This window comes from Cetorhinus maximus, chromosome 9 (genome assembly GCF_964194155.1).
Source record: "Cetorhinus maximus chromosome 9, sCetMax3.hap1.1, whole genome shotgun sequence".
NCBI classification, from domain to species: domain Eukaryota; kingdom Metazoa; phylum Chordata; class Chondrichthyes; order Lamniformes; family Cetorhinidae; genus Cetorhinus; species Cetorhinus maximus.
Window position 1 is genome coordinate 24865202 of NC_135887.1, and position 25720 is coordinate 24890921.

General features: G+C 47.4%; 1 protein-coding gene across 1 annotated transcript in view; it reads left to right on the forward strand.

Annotated features, from left to right (window-relative positions):
• The window catches only part of lrrc75a (leucine rich repeat containing 75A), a gene marked incomplete at its 3' end in the record, with an annotated part of 92103 nt that overhangs the window by 38071 nt on the left and 28312 nt on the right, over nt 1-25720 (forward strand). Inside the window, exon 3 of the mRNA XM_078547923.1 lies at nt 12329-12441. Coding sequence (XP_078404049.1) covers nt 12329-12441 — 113 coding nt within the window. The remainder of the gene's footprint in view (nt 1-12328; nt 12442-25720) is intronic.

A 25720-nucleotide genomic window follows, 5' to 3' on the forward strand; every position in this document is an offset into this window, starting at 1 on the left:
TTCTTCCCGCGCTTGTTGGGTTTTAGCGGGTTCCTGTTGTGATAACGGGCCCAATTCTTAAAACTAATCAACTCTACAGGAAACCCTGTTGTAAGGCTGTTTGGTGTCTCTCTAAGAGGTCTGGGGGCTTGTGTGGTTGAACATGAACTGTTTATTGTGAACACACAACTATATACATATCTCCAAGTTCGGCTCCACCCTAACTAGGCGCTATATTATTCTGATTCTCTTGGACTCTCTCTACATACAATCTACCATCATGTGACTCTCTACATCATAATGTGAGCGGTACTGTCTCCCCAGTACCATATTAACCTTTACTAACCCGAACACCCTTAACCCTTAAACTACAAGGACATTAGAGCAATTTTTAGGAGATGTGATTGAGCTCTGCAGAATGCAGCTTCTTAAAAAATATTAAAATCGCCTTACTGAATGAAATCTCCCTGTGATCTGGCTGTTTTTTGGATTCTACATGTGATGATGTTGATGCTAGGTGTAGTTGGATTCGAGCATGTGGCTTTGAGCTCCACATTACTCAAAGCCTAAGAGGCCACTGATGGGGTAAAGTGCTGCACTCAAACTACTCAATGTTTGGCCAATAGCCAGCCGTGTAATAAAGTGATGCATGTGGAAAGTCTCAGCACTGCACTTGAAAGATAGATCCAGAGATGGGAAGAGAGAACCGGAGAGGGAGACAGCCGGAGACGGACAGGGAGAGAACCGGAGAGGGGGAGAGAGAGATAGTGAGGGATAGGGAAAGAGAGAACCAGGGGGAGAGAGAGCCAGAGAGAGAGAGCAAGCAGGAGAGGGAGACAGCTGGAGATGGATAGGGAGAGAACCGGAGAGGGGGAGAGAGAGATAGCGAGGGATAGAGAGAGACCCAGAAAGGGGGAGAGAGAGAACCAGAGACAGCGAGGGTGGGAGAGAGAGGGAGGGAGGGAGGGAGAGAGAGCCAGAGAGGGAGAGAGAGCCAGAGAGGGAGAGAGAGCCAGAGAGGGAGAGAGAGCCAGAGAGTGAGAGAGAGATAGAGAGAGAGAGACAGACAGTGAGATAGCCAGAGAGTGAGTGTGAGAGAGAGAGATAGCTCGGGAGGGGTAGAGAGCCGGAGAGACAGAGCTGGAGGTGGAGAGAGCCAGATAGAGGGAGGAGGGTGATCGGGTGCAGGGCTATGGGGAAAGATCAGGGAGAATGGGACTAATTGGTTAACTCTTTCACAGAGCAGGCACAGGCACAATGGGCCAAATGATCTCCTTATGTGCTGTTTGCCGAGTTCCTTTATTTTCTTTAAATCTTTCTGTGACAGGCAGACAAACAAAGGGAGGGACAAGTGGGAAGACAGAGAGAAAGACAGGCAGAGCACAGGGTAGATATTTATAGTGCAATCCCATTAATACCTGATTCTTTTCTTGCCCCATTCACACTCTACCCACGAAGGGCTGTTCCTTTCAGTGACGAATGGCAGGCTGCTCACCCGAGGAATGCACCTCGATTGGTACTGAGTCTCAGCCTCCTCTGATTCCCCCTCTATCCCCCACATGCACAGCCACACACTTATACAGACATATACAGGCACATTCTTACACAGACATACAGAGTCCGTTTATTAAATCCAATAAATAAACTAGCAAATTGTACACTGGTGAGTAGTGTGGTAATGAGTTCGACCTTCCTTTGGCCCCAATTAGTAATCCTCCTCCTCCCCAAATGTGTGAGTAATCTCCTGGAACGTGCGGATTCTGGGCCTCCTTCACACGCCCCTGGGAGAGTCCAAGAAACAGACCTATCCTCAGAATTAAACATTAACACACATTCCTGAACAGCTACATCAGAGACTGTGGAATGCAAGAAAATTCCAGCTGGCTGCATACACAAATCAAAGTATCTGATCGCCTCTCTTCCAATGCTCCCCTAACTTCATGGTGGTGGCTGTGTGCAACTGGGCATAATATGACTGTTTGGGGGAGACGCATGGCATAGTGGTATTGTCATTGGACTAGTAATCCAGAGATCCAAAGTAATGTCCTGGGGACCCAGGTTTGAATCCCACCATGGCAGATAGTGGAATTTGAATTCAATCAATAAAAAGATCTGGGATTAAAAGCCTCATGATGACCATGAAACCATTGTCGATTGTCATAAAAAGCCATCTGGTTCACTAATGTCCTTTAGGGAAGGAAATCTGCCGTCCTCACCTGGTCTGGCCTACAGACCCATAGCAAAGCGGTTGACTCTTAAATGGTCTAGCAAGCCACTCAGTTGTATCAAACTGCTAGAAAGTCAATGAGGAATGAAACCCGACAGACCACCTGGCATTGACCTAGGCACCGGAAATGACAACAGCAAACTCGGCCTTGTCGACCCTGCACGTTGTCCTCACTAACATCTGGGGCTTGTGCCAAGATTGGGAGAGCTGTCTCACAGACTAATCAAACAACAGCCTGGCATAGTCATACCCATAAAATCATACCTTACAGGCGATGTCTCAGACATCACCATCACCATCCCTGGGTATGTCCTGTCTCCCAGCAGTGGTGGCGGCACAGTGATATATCGTCAGGAGTGAGTTGCCTTAGGAGACCTCCACATCGACTCTGTACCCCATGAAGTCTCATGGCATCAGGTCAAACATAGGCAAGGAAAGTTCCTGCTGATTACCACATACCACCCCCCCACCTAAGCTGATGGGTCAGTACTCCTCCAGGTTGCATACCACTTGGAGGAAGAACTGAGGGAGGCAAGGGCAGAATGTACTCTGGGTAAGGGACCTAAATGTCCATCACCAAGAATTTCTCGGTAGCACCAATACTGACTGAGCTGGCCAAGTCCTAAAGGACATAGCTGCTAGACTGGGTCTGTGGCAGGTGGTGAGGGAACCAACAAGAGGGAAAAAGACTTGACCTCATCCTCACCAACCTGCCTGCTGCAGATGCATCTGTCCATGACTATATCATTAGGAGTGACCACCACACAATCATTGTGGAGTTGTAGTCCCATCTTCACATTGAGGATACCCTCCATTGTGTTGTGTGCCACTACCACCGTGCTAAATGGGATAGATTTTGAATGGATCTAGCAACTCAAGACTGGGCATCCATGAGGCACTGTGGGCCATCAGCAGCAGCAGAATTGTACTCAACCACAATCTGTAACCTCATGGCCCAGCATATCCCCCACTCTACCATTACCACCAAGCCAGGGGATCAACCCTAGTTCAATGAAGAGTGCAAGGAATGCCAGGAACAGCACCAGGCAAACCTAAAAATGAGATGTCAACCTGGTGAAGCTACAACACAGGACTACTTGTGTGCCAAACAGCATAAGCAGCAAGTGATAGACAGAGCTAAGCAATTCCACAACCAACGGATCAGATCGAAGCTCTGCAGTCCTGCCACATCCAGTCGTGAATAGTGGTGGACAATTAAACAACTCACTGGAGAAGGAGGCTCCACAAATATCCCATCCTCAATGATGAGTGAGCCCAGCACATCAGTGTAAAAGATAAGGCTGAAGCATTTGCTACAATCTTCAGCTGAGTTGATGACCCATCTCGGCCTCCTCCTTCGGTCCCTAGTCTTCAGCCAATTCAATTCACTCCACGCGATATCAAGAAACGGCTGAAGGCACTGGATACTGAAAAAGGCTATGGGCCCTGACCATATTACATAAGACCTAGGAGCAGGAGTAGGCAATTCAGCCCCTCAAGCCTGCCCCGCCATTCATTACGATCATGGCTGATCTCATTTCGGTCTCAACTCAATTTCCCGTCCTCTCTCCATAACATTTCAACCCGTTACTAATTAAAAATCTGTCTATCTCCTCCTTAAGTTTATTCAGCATCCCGGCATCCACTGCACTCTGAGGTAGTGAATTCCACAGAATCACGACCCTTTGAGAAAAGTAATTCCTCCTCATCTCTGATTTAAATCTACCACCCCTTAGCCTAAAACTATGCCTCTCGTTCTAGAATGCCCCACAAGGGGAAACATCCGCTCCACGTCTGCTTTGTCTATCCCCTTTAGCATCTTATATACCTCAATTAGATCTTCTATCATCCTTCTAAACTCTAGCGAGTATAGGCCTAAACTGCTCAATCTCTGTTCATAAGACAAGCCCCGCATCTCTGGAATCAATCTAGTGAACCTCCTCTGAACCGCCTCTCCAATTTACTTGCCTGGATGGGTGGAACTCCAAGAACACACGAGAAGCTTGACACTATCCAGGACAAAGCTGCATGCTTGAATGGCACCCTATCAGCAAACTTTCACTCCCTGCACACCGATGCACAGTGGCAGCAGTGTGTATTATCTACAAGATGCACTGCAGGAACTCACCAAGGCTCCTTAGTACCTTACCCACGACCACTACCATTTAGAAGGACAAGAGCAGCAGATAGATGGGAACACCACCATCTGTAAGTTCCTCTCCAAGTCACTCACCATCCTGACTTGGAAATATATCACCATTCCTTCACTGTCACTGTGTCAAAATCCTGGAACTCCCTCCCTAACAGCACTGTGGATGTACCTATACCACATGGACTCCAGCGGTTCAAGAAGGCAGCTCACCACCACCTTCTTGAGGGCAATTATGGATGGGCAATAAATGCTGGACTAGCCAGTGATGCCCACATCCCATGAATGAATAAAAAAAAAACAGTTAACCACATCAACCTCCTCTAACACCTCTCCACCATCGTCCAGCTGGGTGAGACCATTCTCACCTGGTTCCATTCTTATCTATCTAATTGTAGCCAGAGAATTACCAGCAATGGTTTCTCTTCCTGCTCCCACACCGTTCCCTCTCGTGTTCCCCGAGAATCTATCCTTGACCCCTTCTTATTCCTCAGCTGCATGCTGTCCCAGAGTGATAGGTCATTTACTGCTCAGAAGGAGGCCATTTGATTCATCAAGTCTGTGCTGGCTCTCCATGGAGCAATCTAGTCAATCCCACTCCCCCGCTCTACCCCTGTAGCCCTGTGAGTTTATCTCCCTCATACCCATCAATTTCCTTTCAAAATTATTTATCGTCTCTGCTTCCACCACCCTCATAGACAGTGAGTTCTAGCTCATTACCACTCGCTGGGCAAAAAAAGTTCTTCCTCACATTTCCCCTGCATCTCTTGCCCAAAACCTTAAATCCATGTCCCCTGGTCCTTGTAGCATCAACTGATGGGAATGGTTTCTCCTTGTCTGCCTCACCTAAACCTGTCATAATCTTGTATATCTGTGCAAATTTCCCTCAATTTAATTTCTCCAAGGAGAACAATCTTAGATTCTCCAACCTAACCTTGTAGATAAAACCTTTCAACCTTGGAACCATTCTGGTAAATCTCCTCCGCATCTTGTCAAGAACCTTCACATCCTTTCTAAAATGTGGTGACCAGAACTGGATGCAATACTGTAGTTGGGGCCTAACCAGAGCTTTATAAAAGTTCAGCATAACTTCCCTGCTTTGATACTCAATGCCTCTATTTCTGAAGCCCAAATTCCATACACTTTACTAACCGCTCTCAATATGTCCTGCCACCTTCAAAGATCTGTGCACATGCACCCAGGTTCCTCTGTCCCTGCACATTTTTAGAACTGTGCCATTAAGTCCGTATTGTCTTTCTCAATCCCTTCTGCCAAATTGCGTCACCTCACACTTCTCTGTTTTAAAATACATCTGCCACTTGTCTGCCCATTCTGCAAGCTTATCCATGTCCTGTTACAGTCAGTTGATATCATCCCCACTGTTTGCCACTCTTCCGAGTTTGGTATCATCAGCAAATTTGACATTTTACTCCGTATTCCAAGATCCAAGTCACTCATATGTATAAAAAAAACAGCGGTCCTAGCATTGACCCTTGTGGACACCACTGTCCATCATCCTCCAGTCTGAAAAACAACCATTTACCACGATTCACTGCTTTTGGTCCTTAAGCCAATTTTTTTTTAATCCAAGTTGACACTGACCCTCCTATTCCATGAACTCTAATTTTGTTAACCAGCCATTTATGGTTAAAATCAGTGACATCATCATAAACACAGTGTCAGTTTGCACTTTTATGCTGACCACACTCAGCTCTTGCTAACCACCACCTCGCTCAACCCCTCCACTGTCTCTAAATTGGCAGAATGCTTATCCAACATCCAACAGCCTTCTGCTGCCTCAGCCCTAAACTCTGGAATATCCTCCATAGACCTCCGCCCCTTTCTCTCTCTTAAGTTGCTGCTTAAAACCAAGCTCATTGACCAAGCTTTTGGTCATCTGTCTGTTTTTTTTCTATTCATGGGATGTGGGCATCACTGGCTGGGTCAGCATTTATTGCCCTTCTTAACTGTTGTTGAGAAGGTGGTGGTGAGCTGCCTTTTAGGACAGAGATGAGGAGAAATTTTTTCTCTCAGAAGATTGTGCAACTTTGGAATTCTCTGCCTCAGAGGGCAGTGAAGGTGGGGTCATTGAATATTTTTAAGACATAGATAGATAGATTCTTGTTAGGCATGGGAATCAAAGGTTATCGGAGATAGATGGGAATGTGAAAATCGAAACACAAGAAGTTCAGCCATGATCTTATTGAATGGTGAAGCAGGCTCGAGGGGCCAAATGGACTACTCCTGTTCCTATTTCTTATGTTCTTGAACCACAGCAGTCCATGTGGTGTAGATACACCCACAGTGCTGTTAGGGAAGGTGTTTCAGGATATTAATCCAACAACAGTGAAGGAACGGCAATATATTTCCAAGTCAGGATGGTGAGGGGAACTTGCAGGTGGTGGTGTTCCTATCTATCTGCTGCCTTTGTCCTTCTAGACGGTAGAGGTCATGGGTTTGGAAGATGCTGTTGAAGGAGCCTTGGTGAGTTGCTGCAGTGTATCCTGTAGATGGTACATACTGCTGCTACTGTGTGTCGGTGGTTGAGGAGTAAATGTTAAAGTTGGTGGATGGGGTGCCAATCAAGTGGGCTGCTTTGTCCTGCACAGAGTCACTGTTTATTCAGCATGCTAAGGGTTAATTACATTTGCTAATGTTTTATGAAGTGGTCAGCAATTGCTGGCAGTGTGTTGTCAGAGAGGGTTAGCTCACTGGGGAACAATGAGATCTGAAGAATGTTATCAAAATGTCTGTTTAGACTCAAGTTGAAGGGAGGCAACACAACTCCCTGCAGTCAGTGCGAGAGCCCGAGGGCATCTCACACAGTATTAGCAAGGTTTCTTAAAGTAGAAAAGGTTCAAGACTGTGAATGTGATCTCTGAGACTCCCCTAGGCGAAAATCCAGAAAACTGATAAACTATGGATTAATTTTCCAAGAGCTGGTTTAGCAAAGCCGACTGCACAGTTTATAGACTTCTAAACTCCAACAGAGGGACCTGGATAATTTGCATTGAGTCTAGTAACGGGGTCATTCCGAGGCCCAAAATTGTTGATGTTATTAAGTCATTGTGATAAGATGGACTTTCTCTGATCTGAGTTACAGATCAGAGCAACCGGAATCTGCTCCTTTTAATTCACACCCAGTTTCATGTAACTAAGCTAGCATTGTCTGTTATTTTATCTTTTCAGGTCACCCAGAGATGAGGGACCAAAGTTACCTGTAGAGACTGGAGAAGCTGGGGTTGATCTCCTTAAGTTTAAGGGAAGATTTAATCGAGGTGTTCAAAATTATGAGGGGTTTCGATAGATTAAATAAGGGGAAACTGTCTCCAGTGGCAGGAGGGTCAGGAACCAGACGACACAGACATAAGATAAATGGCAAAAGAATCAGAGGAGAGATGAGGGCTATGGGGAAAGAGCAAAGGAGCGGGACTAATTGGATAGCTCTTTCAAAGAGCCAGCACAGGAATGATGGGCCAAAAGGCTTCTTTTTGTGCTGTAAGATTCTATAAACTGTACAGTTCTCCCACAGGAGAGGCTTCACAATGCTGACTAGGACAGGACAGGCTGGCACAGACATCCTAAAATGTTAGCATTCTGCACGCCCATTCCATCATAGCTTGGTCAGATTAAAAGACAGAGCTGCAGAGTTATAGCAATTTACGAACACATTACTGCACACATGCACCAAATCCTTTGTAAGTGCAGTCAATGTTGTAATCTAGGAAATGAGGAAGCCAATTTGCACACAGCAAGATCCGACAAACAGCAATGTGATAATGACCAGATCATTTTTTTAAAATGATGTTGGTTGACGGATACATTTTGGCCAGGACACCAGCGATAACTCCCCTGCTCTTCTTCAAAATAATGCCATGAAAGGCCAGGTGGGACCTCAGTTTAACATTTCATATGAAAGACAGCACCTCTGACAGTGTAACACTCACTCAGTACTGACACTGCGAGTGTCAGCCTGGATTATGTGCTCAAGTTTCTGGAGTGGGACTTAAAGCCACAACCTTTTAACTCAGCAACTCTACTGAACCACAGCTGATGATTGAAACTAAGTCACAGAGTAATACTGTCCTTGAACTTTACGAATTATTTACAACATGAAACAGGCCATTCGGCCGTTGGTGTTAATGCTCCATATGATCGTCTTCCCAGCTCTTTTTCATCTCACCCTATCAGCATTTCCTTCTATTCCTTTCTCCCTCATGTGTTTATTCAGCTTCCCCTAAATGGATCCTTCCTATTCACCTCAACCACTCCTTGGTAACAAGTTCCTCATTTTCCCCACTCTCTGCGTAAAGACATTCTCCCGAATTGCCAATTGGATTTATTAGTGACCATCTTATATTGATAACTCCTAGTTTCCCACAAATGGAAACATTTTCTCTATAGGCAGTATTTAATGCAGGTGACAGGGGTCTCGCCCCGCCAGCTGGAGATCCCCATCGCCTCCTTTGGGGAAGCCCGCTGAATTAAATGCCACTCAGGCACTTAAGTGGCCAGCGGCTGGTGTTCCCCAGGATCAAAGACCCTGGGAGTGGAAATCCCAACCCCCCCACCCCCAGTAATGCACCTACCAGAGACCCTGGATCCAGGCCACAGGTGAGAGAGGGCATGATGGGGATTTTGGTGTGAGTGTCGTGGGAGGGGGGGGGTGAAACTCACCAGGCCCCCCCATTCCCAAAGCCAGGTCCCTTAATCAAACATTGAGAGTAATTGAACAAGGGCACCCCACCACCACCACCACCTCCAGGAGCCCACAAGCAAATGTGACAGTGTTTGCTTTTTTGGGCTTCCCCCAGATGGCAACTGCCCCGCTTGCCATTGCGTGAATACCAGCAGTGGCAGGTTCAAGCCCTTAAGTTGGCATTAATTGCCCATTTAACAGCCTCCACTGACAGTGGGTGGGAATGCTGTCCACCCCAGTCTTAATCTGAGTGGAGGCAGGAAGGTGGCAGGTTCCCTACATGCATCCTCCCCAATTAAATGCTCCTGCCTCCAAACTTGTCTCGGGAGAGGGCATTAAATTCCTCCCCATGTCTACCCTATCAAACCCTTACAGAATTTTAAAGACTTCTATCAGGTCACCCATCAGTCTCTTTTCTAGAGAAAACAGCCCTAGCCTGTTCAATCTTACCTAGGGATAATTTGTCAGTTTTGATATGATCCTTGCAAATCTGATTTTTGCACTTTCTCCAGAACTTTTCACAGCTTAGTTAATTCAAATATATTAATATAAGTGACCACAATTTATCTCAGGAACTAGTATGGTGTTAGCCGCTAACTTTGACAGCAGAAATGATGGAAGGTGCCAAGCTGTTAAACAGTTGAGGATTTTGTAATCTTTCAGCAGTTCCCTGGTGTTATTCCCAGCTTGCTGTTTGATAGATCTTGCAGTCCGCCTTGCACACCCGCTTTGTACTGTAGAAACAAGCTCTTATAGTTTCACAATCCTTCAAGATGCATCAGTTCACATCAAACTCTGGGTCGTACCCATAGAAATTCCTTATCATCAGTAACTGTCATGGCAACAAAGAACACCTCCCTCTTTCGCAGATAAAGAATGTAAAACTCTCATGTGCCAGTTTTTACTTACTTCTAAAATGATGATCTCCACACCATTATTGATGAGTGATTCTTCGCTGACCCGAAACTTGCCTTAATCGGGATCCAAATCAACAATTGCTGCTTACCTCTTCCTGAACTCCCCCAACTTTTAAAATCCATGGCCAATACTGGCCTCTCTTTAGCACCATACCAGGGCCATGAGGGTTCTTTCATAGACCCCATACCTATGCCCATTCTCTCTGTGTGAGGCAAAAAGAACAAGGATATTTGACTGTGGATGGAACCAAAGCTGAACCTGATGCTGCAATTGCCTGATATCCAGCAGGAACCCTGGCTGATTTTCCCTCTGAAGAAAATCTAACAAGAATAATAATTAATTATCTAACACCTCCAATTGGGAGGCACAGGACAGGATTTGAACAGGTCCCAGTTTAGCCTTGGAGCTGAAGTCTTTTGGACGAGTCATTTGAGGAGATAAAAACAAAAAGCTAAAAGCTACTGCGGATGCTGGAAATCCAAAACAAAACAAAAACAGAATTACCTGGAAAAACTCAGCAAGTCTGGCAGCATCGGCGGAGAAGAAATCAGTCAACGTTTCGAGCCTCCATGGCCCTTCGGCAGAACTGCAGCATAGTTTCAACAAGGGAGAAATATAAATTGGTTTAAGGTGGGTGGGGGGCGGGGGGGAAGTGACACATTGAGGGTGTGGTGTGAGCAGATAATCAAAAGATGTCAGAGACAAAAGGGTCAAAGAGGTGTTGAAGGTGGTGGTCTTTGTCTGAGAAAAGTGCTAATTAAGAATGGAATACAGGATATTCAAAGTACAGCTCTAGTGGGGGTGGGGTGGAAAGACTAAAGGTTTTAGTTTTAGATTTAAAAATAATGGAAATAGGTGGGGAAAGAAGAATCTATATAAATTATTGAAAAAAAAAGCGGGTGGGGGGGTAAAAGAAACGGGGTGGGGATGGGGGGAGGGGGAGTTTAAGATCTAAAGTTGTTGAATTCAATATTCAGCCCAGAGGGCTGTAAAGTGCCTAGTCGGAAAATGAGGTGCTGTTCCTCCAGTTTGCGTTGGGCTGTTCCTCCAGTTTGCGTTGAAGCCCAACGCAAACTGGAGGAACAGCACCTCATCTTCCGACTAGGCACTTTACAGCCTTCTGGGCTGAATATTGAATTCAACAACTTTAGATCTTAAACTCCCCCTCCCCCCATCCCCACCCCGTTTCTTTTCCCCCCCCCACCCGCTTTTTTTTTCAATAATTTATATAGATTCTTCTTTCCCCACCTATTTCCATTATTTTTAAATCTAAAACTAAAACCTTTAGTCTTTCCACCCCACCCCCACTAGAGCTGTACTTTGAATATCCTGTATTCCATTCTTAATTAGCACTTTTCTCAGACAAAGACCACCACCTTCAACACCTCTTTGACCCTTTTGTCTCTGACATCTTTTGATTATCTGCTCACACCACACCCTCAATGTGTCACTTCCCCCCCACCCCCCACCCACCTTAAACCAATTTATATTTCTCCCTTGTTGAAACTATGCTGCAGTTCTGCCGAAGGGCCATGGAGGCTCGAAACGTTGACTGATTTCTTCTCCGCCGATGCTGCCAGACTTGCTGAGTTTTTCCAGGTAATTCTGTTTTTGTTTCATTTGAGGAGATATATTCTTATACTCTCTGAAAAGGAGAAGTTGTGGAGGAGGGGAGGGCACGTGGGGGGGTCCAACTTCAGGCAACACCATCAAAACCAAAACATTGGCCAATTTGTTTCACTGATGTTTGTGAGATCTTACAATTCAAACTGACCTCTGTGTTTGCCTACAAAATACTTCAGAAGTAACTTGTCAGATGTAAGAAACTTTGGGGTGTCCCAAGAACATGAAAGATCATAGCATTGTAGAATAGTACAGCACAGAGGAAGCTGTTTGGCCCATCGAGCCTGCGCAAACTCATTTGAGGAGCAATCCAGTTAGTTCCATAGCCCCATTCTTTCCCCATATCCCTGCAACATTTTTGTCTTTCATATATTTATCAAAGTTAGTTGCAAGTTCTCTCTTTCTTGAAGCTGTGCAGAATGTATGAAGAAGAGGAGGCCATTCAGTCCCTCCAGCCTTTTCCACCATTCACTAAGATCATGGCTGATCTGCACCTCAGCACCATTTTCTCTGCCTTTGCTTTACATCCCTTAATACCCTTAGCCAACAAAAATCTATTGATCTCAATCCTGAAAGTTCCAGTTGACTCCCAGCATCAACATCCTTTAGGGGAAAGAGTTCCAGGTTTCTCTTTGTGATTCCCTCTGTCTGCTTCCGGCAATTCCCCAGACTGTATGTTGGCAGTAGTTGAGCTGCTCCCTCATTGACTATTTGACCGTATGATTGTTTTCAGGAAGGGGACTCAGTTGGAGCCATGGAGAAGGTTTGCAGGCAGCTGACCTACCACCTCAGCCCACACTCGCAATGGAGACATCAGGGCCTCATGAAACGGAAGCCCCAAGCCTGGTAAATCACGCTGAGAGAGTTACAATGCTGTGTTTTCATCTTTTCCCCATATCCCCAATCCTTCTCACCTTCTCCCCATGTCCCTTAACCCCACCTACACACCTTCTCCCCTTATTTCTCAATCCCAACTACTCACCTGCTCCTTCATATCCTTCAATCCCACCTACCCACTTTGTCCCCATATCCTCTATCCCACCTACTCTCTTTTTCCCCACATACCTCAACCCCACCTCTTCCCCATAACCCTCAACCCCACCCACCCACCTACCTTCTCCCCATACCCCTTAACTCCACCTTCTCCCCATAACCCTCAACCCCACCTTCTCCCCATAACCTTCAACCCCACTCACCCACCTTCTCCCCACAACCCTCAACCCCCACCCACCCACCTTCTCCCCATATCCCCCAACCCCACCCATTCCGTCCTCAGGGAACTGGGCCGTGACAAAAGTAATGCTCATTTTCAGTGTGGGAGTCAAAACTAATTAACGTCTTTACTGAGTCAATGCTTCAAAATCCTGACAAATCTTTTATCTATTTCATTGCTATTTGTTGGATCATACTGTGTACAAAATGGTTGCCACATTTGCTTACATAATAAAAGTTCAAAGTAAGTTACTGTGATGGCGAATCCTGATAAGGGGAATGCAGATAAACAATTGGGAAACAACTGGGAATATCACCATGTAAAAGCAGGTTGTTGTTAAATAGAAGGATTTGCTGATAGGGTGAGATGAAATAGGGTGGGTGGAGTCTTAGGAACATAGGACTCAGGAGCAGGAGTAGGCCATTCGGAGCTTCGACCCTACTCCACCATTCAATAGGATCATGGCTGATATGGTTTTGATCGCAACTCTACTTTCCTATCTGCCCCCCAATTACCTGCTACTCCTTTGTCTATCATCTCCATCTTAAAAGGGAGATCTCTTATTCTTAAACTGTGCACTCGAGTTCTAGTCTCCCCCTCAAGAGGAAACACCCTCCCGGTATCCATCCTATCAAATCCTCTCAGGATCTTCTATGTTTCAATAAGATCACCTCTCATTCTTCTAAACTCCAATGGGTATAGGCCCAACCTGTTCAACCTTTCTTCGTAAGGTTAGCCCCTCATCTCAGCAATGAGTTGGGTGAACCTTCTCTGAACTGCTTCTAATGCAGTCTTTTTTTTTTTCAAATAAGAAGACCAAAACGGTACACAATACTCCAGGTGTGGTCTCACCAAGGCTCTGTACAGCTCCAGTAAAACTCCCCTATTTTTATATTCCATTCCCCTTGCAATAAATGCCAACATTCCAGTTGCCTTCCTAATCACTTGCTGTACGTGCATACTAACGTTTTGTGATTCATGTACCAGGACACCCAGATCCCTCTGTACTGCAGAGTTCTGCAATCTCTCTCCATTTAGATAGTATACTGCTTTTCTATTCATCCTGCCAAAGTGGACAAGTTCACATTTTCCCACATTATCCTCCATCTGTCAAATTTCTGCTCACTCACTTAACCTGTCTATATGCCTTTGCAGACTCTTTACCTCCTCTTTACAACTTACTTTCCTACCTATCTTGATGTTATCAGCAAATTTAGCTACTATACATTCAGTCCCTTTATCCAAGTCTGATATAGGTAATAAATAGTTGAATCCGCAGCACTGATCCCTGTGGCACTCAAGTAATTACAGCTTACCAATCTTAATAAAATCCATTTATTTGTACTCTTCGCTTCCTGTTAACTAACCAATCCTTTATCCATGCTAATGTTATCCTCTACATCATGTGCTCTTATCATGTGTAGTGACATTTTATGTGACACTTTATCAAATGCCTTTTGGAAATCCCAGCACGTCACATCTACAGGTTCCACTTTATCCACCTTGCTTGTTACTTCCTCAAAGAGCTCAAAAAAATCATTTAAACATGATTTCCCTTTCACAAAACCATATTGACTCTGCCTGTTACAATTATGATTTTCTAAGTATGCTGCTACAACCTCCTTAATAATGGATTCTAGCAATTTTCCTATGAGAGATGTTAGGCTAACTAGCCTGTAGCTTCCTGCCTTTCTGCCTCCCTGCTTTTTTGTACAAACTTGTTACATTTGCTATTTTCCAATCCGCTGGGACCCTTCCAGAATCTAAGGAATTTTGGAAGATTTTAACTAATGCCTCTACTATCTCTGCAGCCACTTCTTTTAAGGCCCTAGGATGCAGGTCATGTGGTCCTGGCTACTTGTCAACATCTAAATCTAATACTTTTCCCTAGTGATTGTGATTGTTTTAAGTTTCTCCCTCCCTTTCACCTCTTGATTTTCAAGTATTTTTGGGAAGTTTTCTAAGTCTTCTACAGTGAAGACAGACACAAAATACCTGTTCAATGCCTCCGCCATCTCCTTGTTTTCCATTATCAGTTCTAGAGGACCAACATTAGCTTTACCAGTTAAGCACTAGTAGAAACTCTTACTATATGTTTTTATATTTGTTTTAGTCTTTCTTTGTTAGCTCTTAAAATCTGACCAATCTAACACTAATCTTTGCAGATTTGTATTGTGTTTGTTTTCAATTCAATACTATCTTTAACTTCCTTGTTCAGCCAGGGATGATGCATCCTTCTCAAAGAGTCTTTCTTTCTCACTGGGATGAATCTTTGCGGACAATTATTAAGTATCTTCTTAAATGTCTGCCATTACATTCTCTACTGTCCTACCTTTTAACCCAGTTTCCCAGTTCACTTTAGCTAGCTCAGCCTTCATGCCCTTATAGTTACCTTTATTTATGTTTAAAACACTAGTCTTAGACTCACACTTCTCCCCTTCAAATTGAATATGAATATCTATCATGTTATGATCGCTGTCGCCCTGAGGCTGCTTTACCATGAGGTTATTGATTAATCCTGTTTCATTGCACATTACTAGGTCTAGAATAGCCTGCTCCCTGGTTGGATCTAGAACCTACTTCTCTAAGAAATTCTCCCGAATACACTCTATGAAGCTAGCATGAAAGGCGCGCTGAAAGGCTCAGCGCTGCTGGGGTGGGGTTGGGAGGAGGGCAAGCGCTGAAGTCAGCGCGGGTGTGGGGGAACAGAAAGCGACCCTGAAGGCGGAGAGCTGCCTCAGGGAGCTGAAGAATTTAAATGCCAAAAATAAAGATTGTAAAAGCGGGGAAAAAATGCCACGCATTAGAATCAATCATCTGAACATATACCAGATGAAAATTCTGTGCAAACATTTTTATTTGTTTTTAATTAATATCGGAAACCTCATCCCGTCTTTGGATGAGGTTTCCTCAAAAAGGCAAAGACTGCCTGGCCGATTCGCCCACCCACCAACCATAACGTTGGACAAGCAGCGAAAAATCATGGTTCGTTAATACGTTAATGGCCTTAATAGGCGTCTTAATTGTCTGTGCTGACTCTCGCACACGCCTGCTAACCAAAATATTGCGTGAGTATGCAATGACATCAGAATGCTTGCCCGACGTCATCACACTTTAATTCACGCTCAAGCATTTTGGGCGCACGCCGAGTGAAAAATTCTGCCCTATTTCTTATCTCTACCCAAACGGATTTTGCATCTTGCTCTTTCAAGCTAAGGTTATCTCTCAGTACTAAACTGATGACATGCTTAATTAACATTAATTAAGGCGGTGTAGCAAAGGTTCATCAGACTGATTCCTGGGATGGCAGGATTGTCATATGAGGAGAGGTTGGGTCGACTAGGCCTGTGTTCACTGGAGTTTAGAAGAATGAGAGGGGATCTCAATGAAACGTATAAAATTCTGACAGGGCTGGACAGACTGGATGAAGGGATGATGTTTCCTCTGGCTGGGGGTTCTAGAACAAGGGGTCACAATCTCAGGATATGGGATAGGCCATATAAGACTGAGATGAGGAGAAACTTCTTCACTCAGAGGGTGGTGAACCTGTGGAATTCTCTACCACAGAGGCTGTGGAGGCCAAGCCACTGAATATATTTAAGGAGGAAATAGAGTTCTAGGCTCTAAAGGCATCAGGGGTATGGGGGAGAGAGCAGGAGTATGGGTTGAGATAAAGGATCAGCCATGATCATATAGAATGGCGGAGCAGGCTCGAAGGGCCGAATGACCTACTCCTGCTCCTATTTGCTATGTTTCTATTTAACAGAGCTACCCCATTACCTTTTCCAAGCTTCCTGTCTTTTGTGAAGTATAAACACCAGCATGGACTGTATGGACCGAATGGCTTGTTTCTATGCTGTACAGGCTATGTAATTCCATGTTTGAGTTGTTATTGGGATGTGATGAGATGTTTTATAAACTTGGCTGTTTCTGGTGTTTGTTTAAAGAGGGATATTTTCTTGTGTTGATTAATGCCAAGGGATTAGGAGTTCCTATAGACAAATCTGCTTTAGCAGCATTGTGCCCAATGAATCAGTACAAACACTGGGCTCAGACCAGGCTGTCTCCTGACTGGGATTTGCTGTAAATGGGAGAGCCTGTGACTCAGGGGAGAAACATTCTGGGCACTGATCCTGAAGGTTTCTGCTGACGTGCCAATTCAATCAGCTTCTCTGGTGAAATTAACATTTTAAAAGCCATCGGCTCCCTGGGGGTTGGCAGGGCAGTGTCAGGAGGCCATGGATGGGGGCAAAGATGTCAATACCTGGTGGTGGTGGTGGGGGCGGGGGGGGGGGGGGGGGGGGGAGGTGGGGTGGAGGTGGGGTGGAGAGTCATTGTTGGGACCTGGGGTAAGAGTGTTGGGACAGCATTGTATCCCTGGGGAGGCAGAGTTGGGACCATGGGGTGAGGGATGGTGGTGTAAATACCCTGTGTGAGTGGTGTGGGACCCTGGTAACACCACCACCTCCAAGTTCACCTCCAAGCCTCACACCATCCTGACTTGGAACTATATCGCCGTTCCTGGGTCAAAATCCTGGAACTCCCTTCCTAACAGCACTCTGGGTGTACCTACACCACATGGACTGCAGCGGTTCAAGAAGGCAGCTCACCGCCACCTTCTCAAGGGCAACTAGGGATGGGCAATAAATACTAACTTTGCCTGCAACACCCACATCCTAAAAACAAATCTTTAAAAAACCGCTCTAAGCTCCTCCAACACATCTTAAATCTCTATTGGAGAAATAAAAAATCACTTTCTTGAAGGAAAGTCTGAATTTACAAGGAATTGAATTCTAAGGTCTGAAGATGATTAAGGGAGCTGAGTCCATCCAGGTGTGAGTGAAGCAGAGGAGCTTTGCTGGTACATCTCTGTTAAACATGGCCTCATTGCTACTGTAGCTGATTAAAAGGCTGCTATAGCCTATCAGAGCTCATTGCCAGCACTGCTCACTGGTGTGTGTATGTGCCTGCATTACTCAGTGCGATTTGAATGATGAATTAACTCCACAGAGGTGCAGTTAGTGCACAGACTGACATCCCCCAATCCTTCCATAATCACCAAAACATTTACAATGGATTTGAATGAAAATAGGTCTTTGCTAAATCTCTACCCAGGAACTGGGGGAGGGAGCAGGGTTAAAGGGCTTCAATCACATCTTTTACATCATGGGTTCAGATCCAGACTGCAGTTGGTGGGTTGAGACCCTGATCTGCTCTATCTGGGGACTCTGGGGTCCCACACGAAATGCATTTGGGGAATCTTAACCCAGTTGTTTTACCTTGTGTTGTATAGAGACCTTGAAGTGTAAACATGTCCCTCCCGCACTTCAAATATATTACATTGTGAGAGGAATCTTGCTGAATGCCCTTTGGCAGTTTTGAGAAATCTCCCTTAAACTCCTTCCCCCAGGTATGCTAACTTGAACCCAGCCCTCTTTCCCTCCTCCCTCAGTAATTCCTCTTAATAACTGAATCTCTCAAACTTGGGATCATTTCAGTGAATGCACAGCAACTCACCAAAGGCTTCTTCCCCTTCCAAACCCACCACCTCACCATGTAAAAAGACCAAGGGCAGCAGGTATGGAAACACCACCAGCTTCAGACAATCACCAAAAACCTGTCAACCTGTCACCCATTATCACTCTCTGCAATTGCAGAACGACAGCCTGTGACTCTGTCAAAAACTCACAAGTTGCTTTCCTAAGGATTAATGGTTCATTCGATTTAACAGCTGGAGAGCAACTTGAGTCTCGCAGCACTCATTCCTGACATGCAAGGCTCAGACTGTGGGGCTCATACTCAGAAAATCCACCCCTCAGAAGCAGAAACCCCGGCTGAAAAATAAAATCTCTTGTGGGTCTGTGGGGTATAGGGTGGGAGAGAGGCTCAGGGTCTGTGGGGTACAGGGTGGGAGAGGGGCACAGTATCTGTGTGGTACAGGCTGGGAGGGGGCTCAGGGTCTGTGTGGTACAGGATGGGAAAGGGGCTCAGTATCTGTTGGGTACAGGGTGGGAGAGGGGCTCTGGGTCTGTGTGGTACAGGGTGTGGGAGAGAGTCTGAGTTTCTGTGGGGTACAGGGTGTGGGAGAGGGGCTCTGTGTCTGTTGGGTACAGGGTGGGAGAGGGGCTCTGGGTCTGTGTGGTAAAGGGTGTGGGAGAGAGGCTGAGTTTCTGTGGGGTACAGGGTGTGGGAGAGGGGCTCTGCATCTGTGTGGTACAGGGTGGGAGAGGGGCTCAATATCTGTGGGGTACAGGGTGGGAAATGAATTTAATGTCTGTGCGGCAGAAGATGGGAGAGGGGCTCAGGGTCTGTGTGGTACAGGCTGGGAGAGGGCCTCAATATCTGTGTGGTACAAGGTGGGAAAGGGGCTCAGTGTCTGTGTGGTACAGGTGGGAGAGGGGCTCAGGGTGTGTGGGGTACAGGGTGAGAGAGGGGCTCAGGGTCTGTGTGGTACAGGTGGGAGAGGGGCTCAGGGTCTGTGGGGTACAGGGTGGGAGAGGGGCTCAGGGTCTGTGGGGTACAGGGTGTGGGAGAGGGGCTCAATATCTGTGGCGTACAAGGTGGGAGAGGGGCTCAGGGTCTGTGTGGTACAGGGTGGGAGAGGGGTTCAGGGTCTGTGGGGTACAGGGTGGGAGAGGGGCTCAGCGTCTGTGTGGTATAGGTGGGAGGGGGGCTCAGTGTCTGTGTGGTACAGGTGGGAGGGGGGCTCAGTGTCTGTGAGGTACAGGGTGGGACAGGGGCTCAGGGTCTGTGTGGTAGAGGTGGGAGGGGGGCTCAGTGTCTGTGTGGTACAGGTGGGAGAGGGGCTCAGGGTGTGTGGGGTACAGGTTGAGAGAGGGGCTCAGGGTCTGTGTGGTACAGGTGGGAGGCGGGCTCAGTGTCTGTGTGGTACAGGTGGGAGGGGGGCTCAGTGTCTGTGGGGTACAGGGTGGGAGAGGGGCTCAGAGTCTGTGGGGTACAGGTGGGAGAGGGGCTCAGGGTCCATGGGGTACAGGACGGGAGCGGGTCTAAGGTTCTGTGGGGTACAGGGTGTGGGAGAGAGGCTGAGTTTCTGCGGGGTACAGGGTGGGAGAGGGGCTCAGGGTTTGTGTGGTACAGGGTGTGTGAGAGGGGCTCAGGGTCTGTGTGGTACAGGGTATGGGAGAGGGGCTCTGTGTCTGTGGGGTACAGGGTGGGAGAGGGGCTCAATATCTGTGGGGTACAGGGTGGGAAATGAATTTAATGTCTGTGTGGCAGAAGATGGGAGAGGGGCTCAGGGTCTGTCTGGTACAGGCTGGGAGAGGGCCTCAATATCTGTGTGGTACAAGGTGGGAGAGGGGCTCAGTGTCTGTGTGGTACAGGTGGGAGAGGGGCTCAGGGTCCGTGGGGTACAGGGTGGGAGAGGGGTTCAGGGTCTGTGGGGTACAGGGTGGGAGAGGGGTTCAGGGTCTGTGTGGTACAGGGTGGGAGAGGGGTTCAGGGTCTGTGGGGTGCAGGGTGGGAGAGGGGCTCAGCGTCTGTGGTACAGGTGGGAGGGGGCCTCAGTGTCTGTGTGGTACAGGTGGGAGAGGGGCTCAGTGTCTGTGGGGTACAGGGTGGGAGAGGGGCTCAGGGTCTGTGTGGTACAGGGTGGGAGAGGGGCTCAGGGTCTGTGTGGTACAGGTGGGAGGGGGGCTCAGTGTCTGTGTGGTACAGGTGGGAGAGGGGCTCAGGGTGTGTGGGGTACAGGGTGAGAGAGGGGCTCAGGGTCTGTGTGGTACAGGTGGGAGGGGTGCTCAGTGTCTGTGTGGTACAGGTGGGAGGGGGGCTCAGTGTCTGTGGGGTATAGGGTGGGAGAGGGGCTCAGAGTCTGTGGGGTACAGGGTGGGAGAGGGGCTCAGGGTCCATGGGGTACAGGACGGGAGAGGGTCTAAGGTTCTGTTGGGTACAGGGTGTGGGAGAGAGGCTGAGTTTCTGCGGGGTACAGGGTGGGAGAGGGGCTCAGGGTCTGTGGGGTACAGGGTGTGTGAGAGGGGCTCAGGGTTTTGTGTGGTACAGGGTGGGAGAGGGGCTCAGGGTCTGCGTGGTGCAGGGTGGGAGAGTGGCTCGGGGTCTGTGTGGTACAGGTGGGAGAGGTGCTCGGGGTCTGTGTGGTACAGGGTGGAAGAGGGGCTTGGGGTCTGTGTAGTACAGGGTGGGAGAGGGGCTCGGGGTCTGTGGGGTACAGGGTGGAAGAGGGGCTTGGGGTCTGTGTGGTACAGGGTGGGAGAGGGGCTCAGGGTCTGTGTGGTACAGGGTGGGAGAGGGGCTCGGGGTCTGCGTGGTGCAGGGTGGGAGAGGTGCTTGGGGTCTGTGGGGTACAGGGTGGGAGAGGGGCTCAGGGTCTGTGTGGTACAGGATGGGAGAGGGGCTCAGGGTCTGTGTGGTGCAGGGTGGGAGAGGGGCTTGGGGTCTGTGGGGTACAGGGTGGAAAAGGGGCTCAGGGTCTGTGGGGTACAGAGTGGGAGAGGGGCTCAGAGTCTGTGGGGTACAGGGTGGGAGAGGGGCTCAGAGTCTGTGGGATACAGGGTGGGAGAGGGGCTCAGAATCTGTGGGGTACAAGGTGTGGGAGAATGGCTCAGTGTCTGTCATGTACATGGTGTGGGAGAGAGGCTGGGTTTCTGTGGGGTACAGTGTGTGAGAGAGGGGCTCAGAGTCTGTGGGGTACAGGGTGGGAAATATAAACCTCAGCCTGGAGCCTGAGTCTCTTCCTTAGCCTGCAGGGATTGAGCGCCTGTCCTGGGACACCAATGGAGCTGTGAGGTTTCTTGAGCCGCTGATGGAGCTGGGTGTCCTGCTCCCTTTCTTCCCCGTCCCGGTTACACAGACTTCACCACCCGATGAGCAGCCAGCAGCTTCCTGTCCCTGCCCCACCACTCCTGCTCCTCGATCTCGGGCCTAGCTCTCTCCCCACAGGATGGGCCTCTGGTGACTGTGGCTGAGGCTCAGGTATCTGAACATGGCGGCAGCTGGCCCAGAGTGCAGCACACAGGGGTTGTGGGCCCGGATTTTGAAACCTCCTCGTGGGCTGGATGAAAAAATGCAACACGCTGGATCTGGCCCCTGGGCCTGGTGGTACAGGGTGGGAGAGGGGCTCAGGCTCTACGGGATTCAAGGTGGGAGAAGGGATCAGAAACTGTGGTGTATAGGCTGGGAGAGATACTCACAGTTTGCGGTACAGGGTGGGAGAGGGACTCGGTCTGTGGGGTACAGGGTGTGGGAGAGGGGCTCAGGGTCTGTGAGATACAGGGCTGGAGAGGGGCTCAGGGTGTGTGGGGTACAGGGCTGGAGAGGGGCTTGTGAATACTCTTTGAGCTGAAGGTGATGTCAGCACAAAACTAATAGAATTAGAATTTTATAATGCAAAAGGAGGCCATTTGGCTCATCATGACTGTGTGGCTCTTGAAAGAACTATCAAATTAGTCCCATTCCCTTTCTTTTTTCCCTTGGCCCTCAAATGTTTTTCCTCCAAGTATTTATCCTCTTCCCTTTTGAAAGTTACTATTGAATCTGCTTCCACCGTCCTTTCAGTCAGCGCATTCCAGATCACAACAACACTTGCTGCGTAAAAAGGTTTAACGTAATTTCCTTGCTTGTACTCTTTGCACCTCTTTTATAAAGCCCAGGATCCTGTATGCTTTGTTAATGCTTGTTCAATTTGTCCTGCTACGTTTAATGGTTTGTCTACATCCTGCCTGTGGCCTCTCTTTTTCCGTTTAAAATTGTTTCATTTGCCAATATGGAGAGAGCATTGCCAAGCTTTTTCAAGGTGCCAGGCAGAAAGGGTTAACATGGGGCTAATGAGCAGAACTGAGGCCTCTGAAGTCTAACAAGGGAGAGGAGAGATTTTTTTTTTAATAATGAAGTGCGAAATGAATGACTCACAGAAAGCTGTGAAATTAAATTTATCTCTTGTTGTTTTGTAACTTTCAAAAGAGAATTGCATAAATACTTGAAAAAGTAGAAATTTGCAGGGCTATGGGGAAAGAGCAGGGCAGTGAGATTAATTTCAAAACTCTTTCAAAGGCTAAGTAGCCTCCTCCTGTCCTGTGAATGCTACTTGTGCTGTTAATTGCCTGTTAATTCAGCATTTCCTGAAACATGGTGGTTGTTGTGTGTTCTTGGCGTATGAGAGTTGAAGTGAGGTGGCAATGCGTGCAAGACAGGATGAGGACTCAGTTGTACCTACCCCCAGCACCAAAGGGGAAGTGGGGAAGTGGGGAAGCGGAGGTGGGGGTAAGGGGGCAGCATCAGGAAAGGGAGGAATGTTGGGGGGTGACCAGGCTAACCAGAAAGGTCAAACAGTTGGGTTCTCAAGGGCTTTACAATGCAGGAGAGGGAGTGAGGAAGAGAAAGAGAGACAGCAAAACAGAGAAAGATAGAACTCACAACCTTAGAACGTCCCAAAAATACTTTAGAAGTATAGTCTCAGTTGTAAGGTAGGAAATGCAGCTGCCAACTACGCACAGCAAGATCCCACAGACAACAATATGACAATGTCCTGGTAATCTGTTGGAGTGATGAAGGCTGAGGATCTCCTGTGACTAGACTGATGCAATGAGCACTTCAGAGATTGGGTGTCAGGAAGGATGGGGTTTGGGGTGTGTAGGAGTGTTTCGAGGTTTGAGAGGTGGAGTGTGTGGGAGGTGGGCTGTTGAGTTTAGCAGTATTGTGTGGGTGGGGATTTGGTGTTGGGATGGGGGTGGGGTGAGGGGGGCTTGGATGTGTGTTCTTGGGTGGCGGTGTGAGGTCTTGGGGGGTGTTGGGTGTGGGTCCTGTGGGGAGGGTTGGGTGTGGGTTTTGTGGGGAGGGTTGAGGTGGGCGTTGGGGTAGGGTTTCTGAGCCTGTTTTTTGTAGTCTTTATATTTCCAGCAATGATGAGGAGGGAGAAGCGTCAGAAATTCAGCTTATGCATGAGAGGTGCACTTGTTGCCATGGGAACCAGCTCACTGGCTGATTGGTCTGCTCAGACGCAATAATTTCTCATCATTAACATCGGCTGCTCTGGGGATCTGACTGCTTTGCTCAGGGTTATTATGGGCTGCGCTGCTGACTGCACAACAAGGTCAGATTTGCACTCCCTGCTCACTGGCCTCCCCCTCCCCCCACCCAGTCTCCTCCTCCCACCCCATGCTCCCCTCTCTCCCCTCATCCCCACAAAATACTAAAAGATCTCAAAGTTTTTGGCTTTTGTATGCAGTCTGCTGTGGTCCCTAAGGACGACATGCTGGGCTGCTCGAGGAGAGAAAGTCAGATTTTGCACATCAGGGGCTGTGACTGAAATGAGGCTAATTTCAGGCACTCACCAGGGACGTCCAAAACAAATCCTGAGCAATTTAGCAATGGTCAGATTCATATACAGATTAAACTTGAGTTTCTGCCCTGCTGTCACACCCATTTTGAGCCCACAGAATGGGCTCAACAAGGTTCATATTTTACCCAGTGTTCCAGAGGGCCTGAAATAAAGGCAGCCCTTATATTACCATATCAACTTGAATACTTAACAGTCTTAATAGCAGGTGCTGGCAAAGCCTTTCCGTGGAAGGGGAGAAAATCAGCAGCACGCACAAACCTACCAGTCCCAAATGCTGCAACTCAGCATTAAATGTGGACTCAGAGTTTCTCGCTAGAGAAAGTTCAAAGGCTGTTTATTATCCCATTTTTCCAGAATCTGTTTGGAAATATTTGGGTGTTTTTAAAGTTGCAAAGGGCACAGAGTGTTTTCAAGTCAGTGGAACTGTCTGGCTGATCACTGTACCCTCACAAACAGGCATCATCTGTTAACGGACAATCAGAGCAAAATGGGACTCCCTCTCGCTACAGCAGAAACATAATCATATTACTGATCTGGATTTGGGCCAAAAGGGACTGTGAGTCATCAGAAGGACTGTAGATTCAGACTGTGGTGAATTCCAATTAATGTGGAAATGAAGTTACTTTATTTCACTGCATGTGTTCACTCAAGTTTTGAAGTTAGTGTTGAAACACTAGAGGATCCAGTCACCATCTGTTCCCTAATTCTCCATCCCAGTCTCTCCTGTGACTTCTCATCCTGGGATAAGCTTCCATTGATACCGGCACCAACCCTCCCACCCCATCACCCTGATCTTCAGGAAATGTTTAACAGGGCTGTGCTAGTATTGGAGGAGACAGAAACAAAAAATATTCTGGAACTTTGTTGACACAGGGCTTTCTCTCAGGAGATTAAACGGTAAAAAGAGACAAACTTGCATTTCTATGGCACCTTTCACAACCCTAGGATATCCCAAAGCACTTTACGGCCGATTAAGTACTTTTTAGAGCATAGTCACTGTTGTGATGTAGGAAATGTGGCAGTCAATTCTTGAACAGTAAGATCCCACAAACAGCAATGTGATAATGAACAGATAATCTGTTTGATGTTGGCTGGGAATACATTTTGGCCCCAGGGAGAACTCAACAGTTCTTTGAAAAGTCTCATGGGAGTTTTATGTTCACCTGCAAGGGCAAATACGGCCTCAGTTTAATGTCTTATCTGAAATATGGCACCTCTAACAGTGCAGCACTCCTTCAGTACTGGAACTGGGAGGGTAAACCTAGATTTATGCTCAAATCTCTGGGGTGGGCTTGAATCCATGACCTTCCTGCTCAAGAGGTGACAGTGGTACCCACTGAGCCACAGCTGACAGTGGGTGAATCAACTCCACAACAGGATAGGGCTTTCAGGGGCTGTGGAAGGAGTGGAATTGATGGTTCCAAAGACTTATTGTCATTTGGTGATTAGCATCTTGTGTGTCGTGACATTAAAATATTTTTCCCTTCACCGTGTGAGATACTGAGATAAAATCTTCTTTGTGGGCAGTTCTGGGAGAGAGGATAATCAATTGACAGATGGGACACACTTGTAGTTGGCAGTGCAGCTGCACTGTGCTTAGT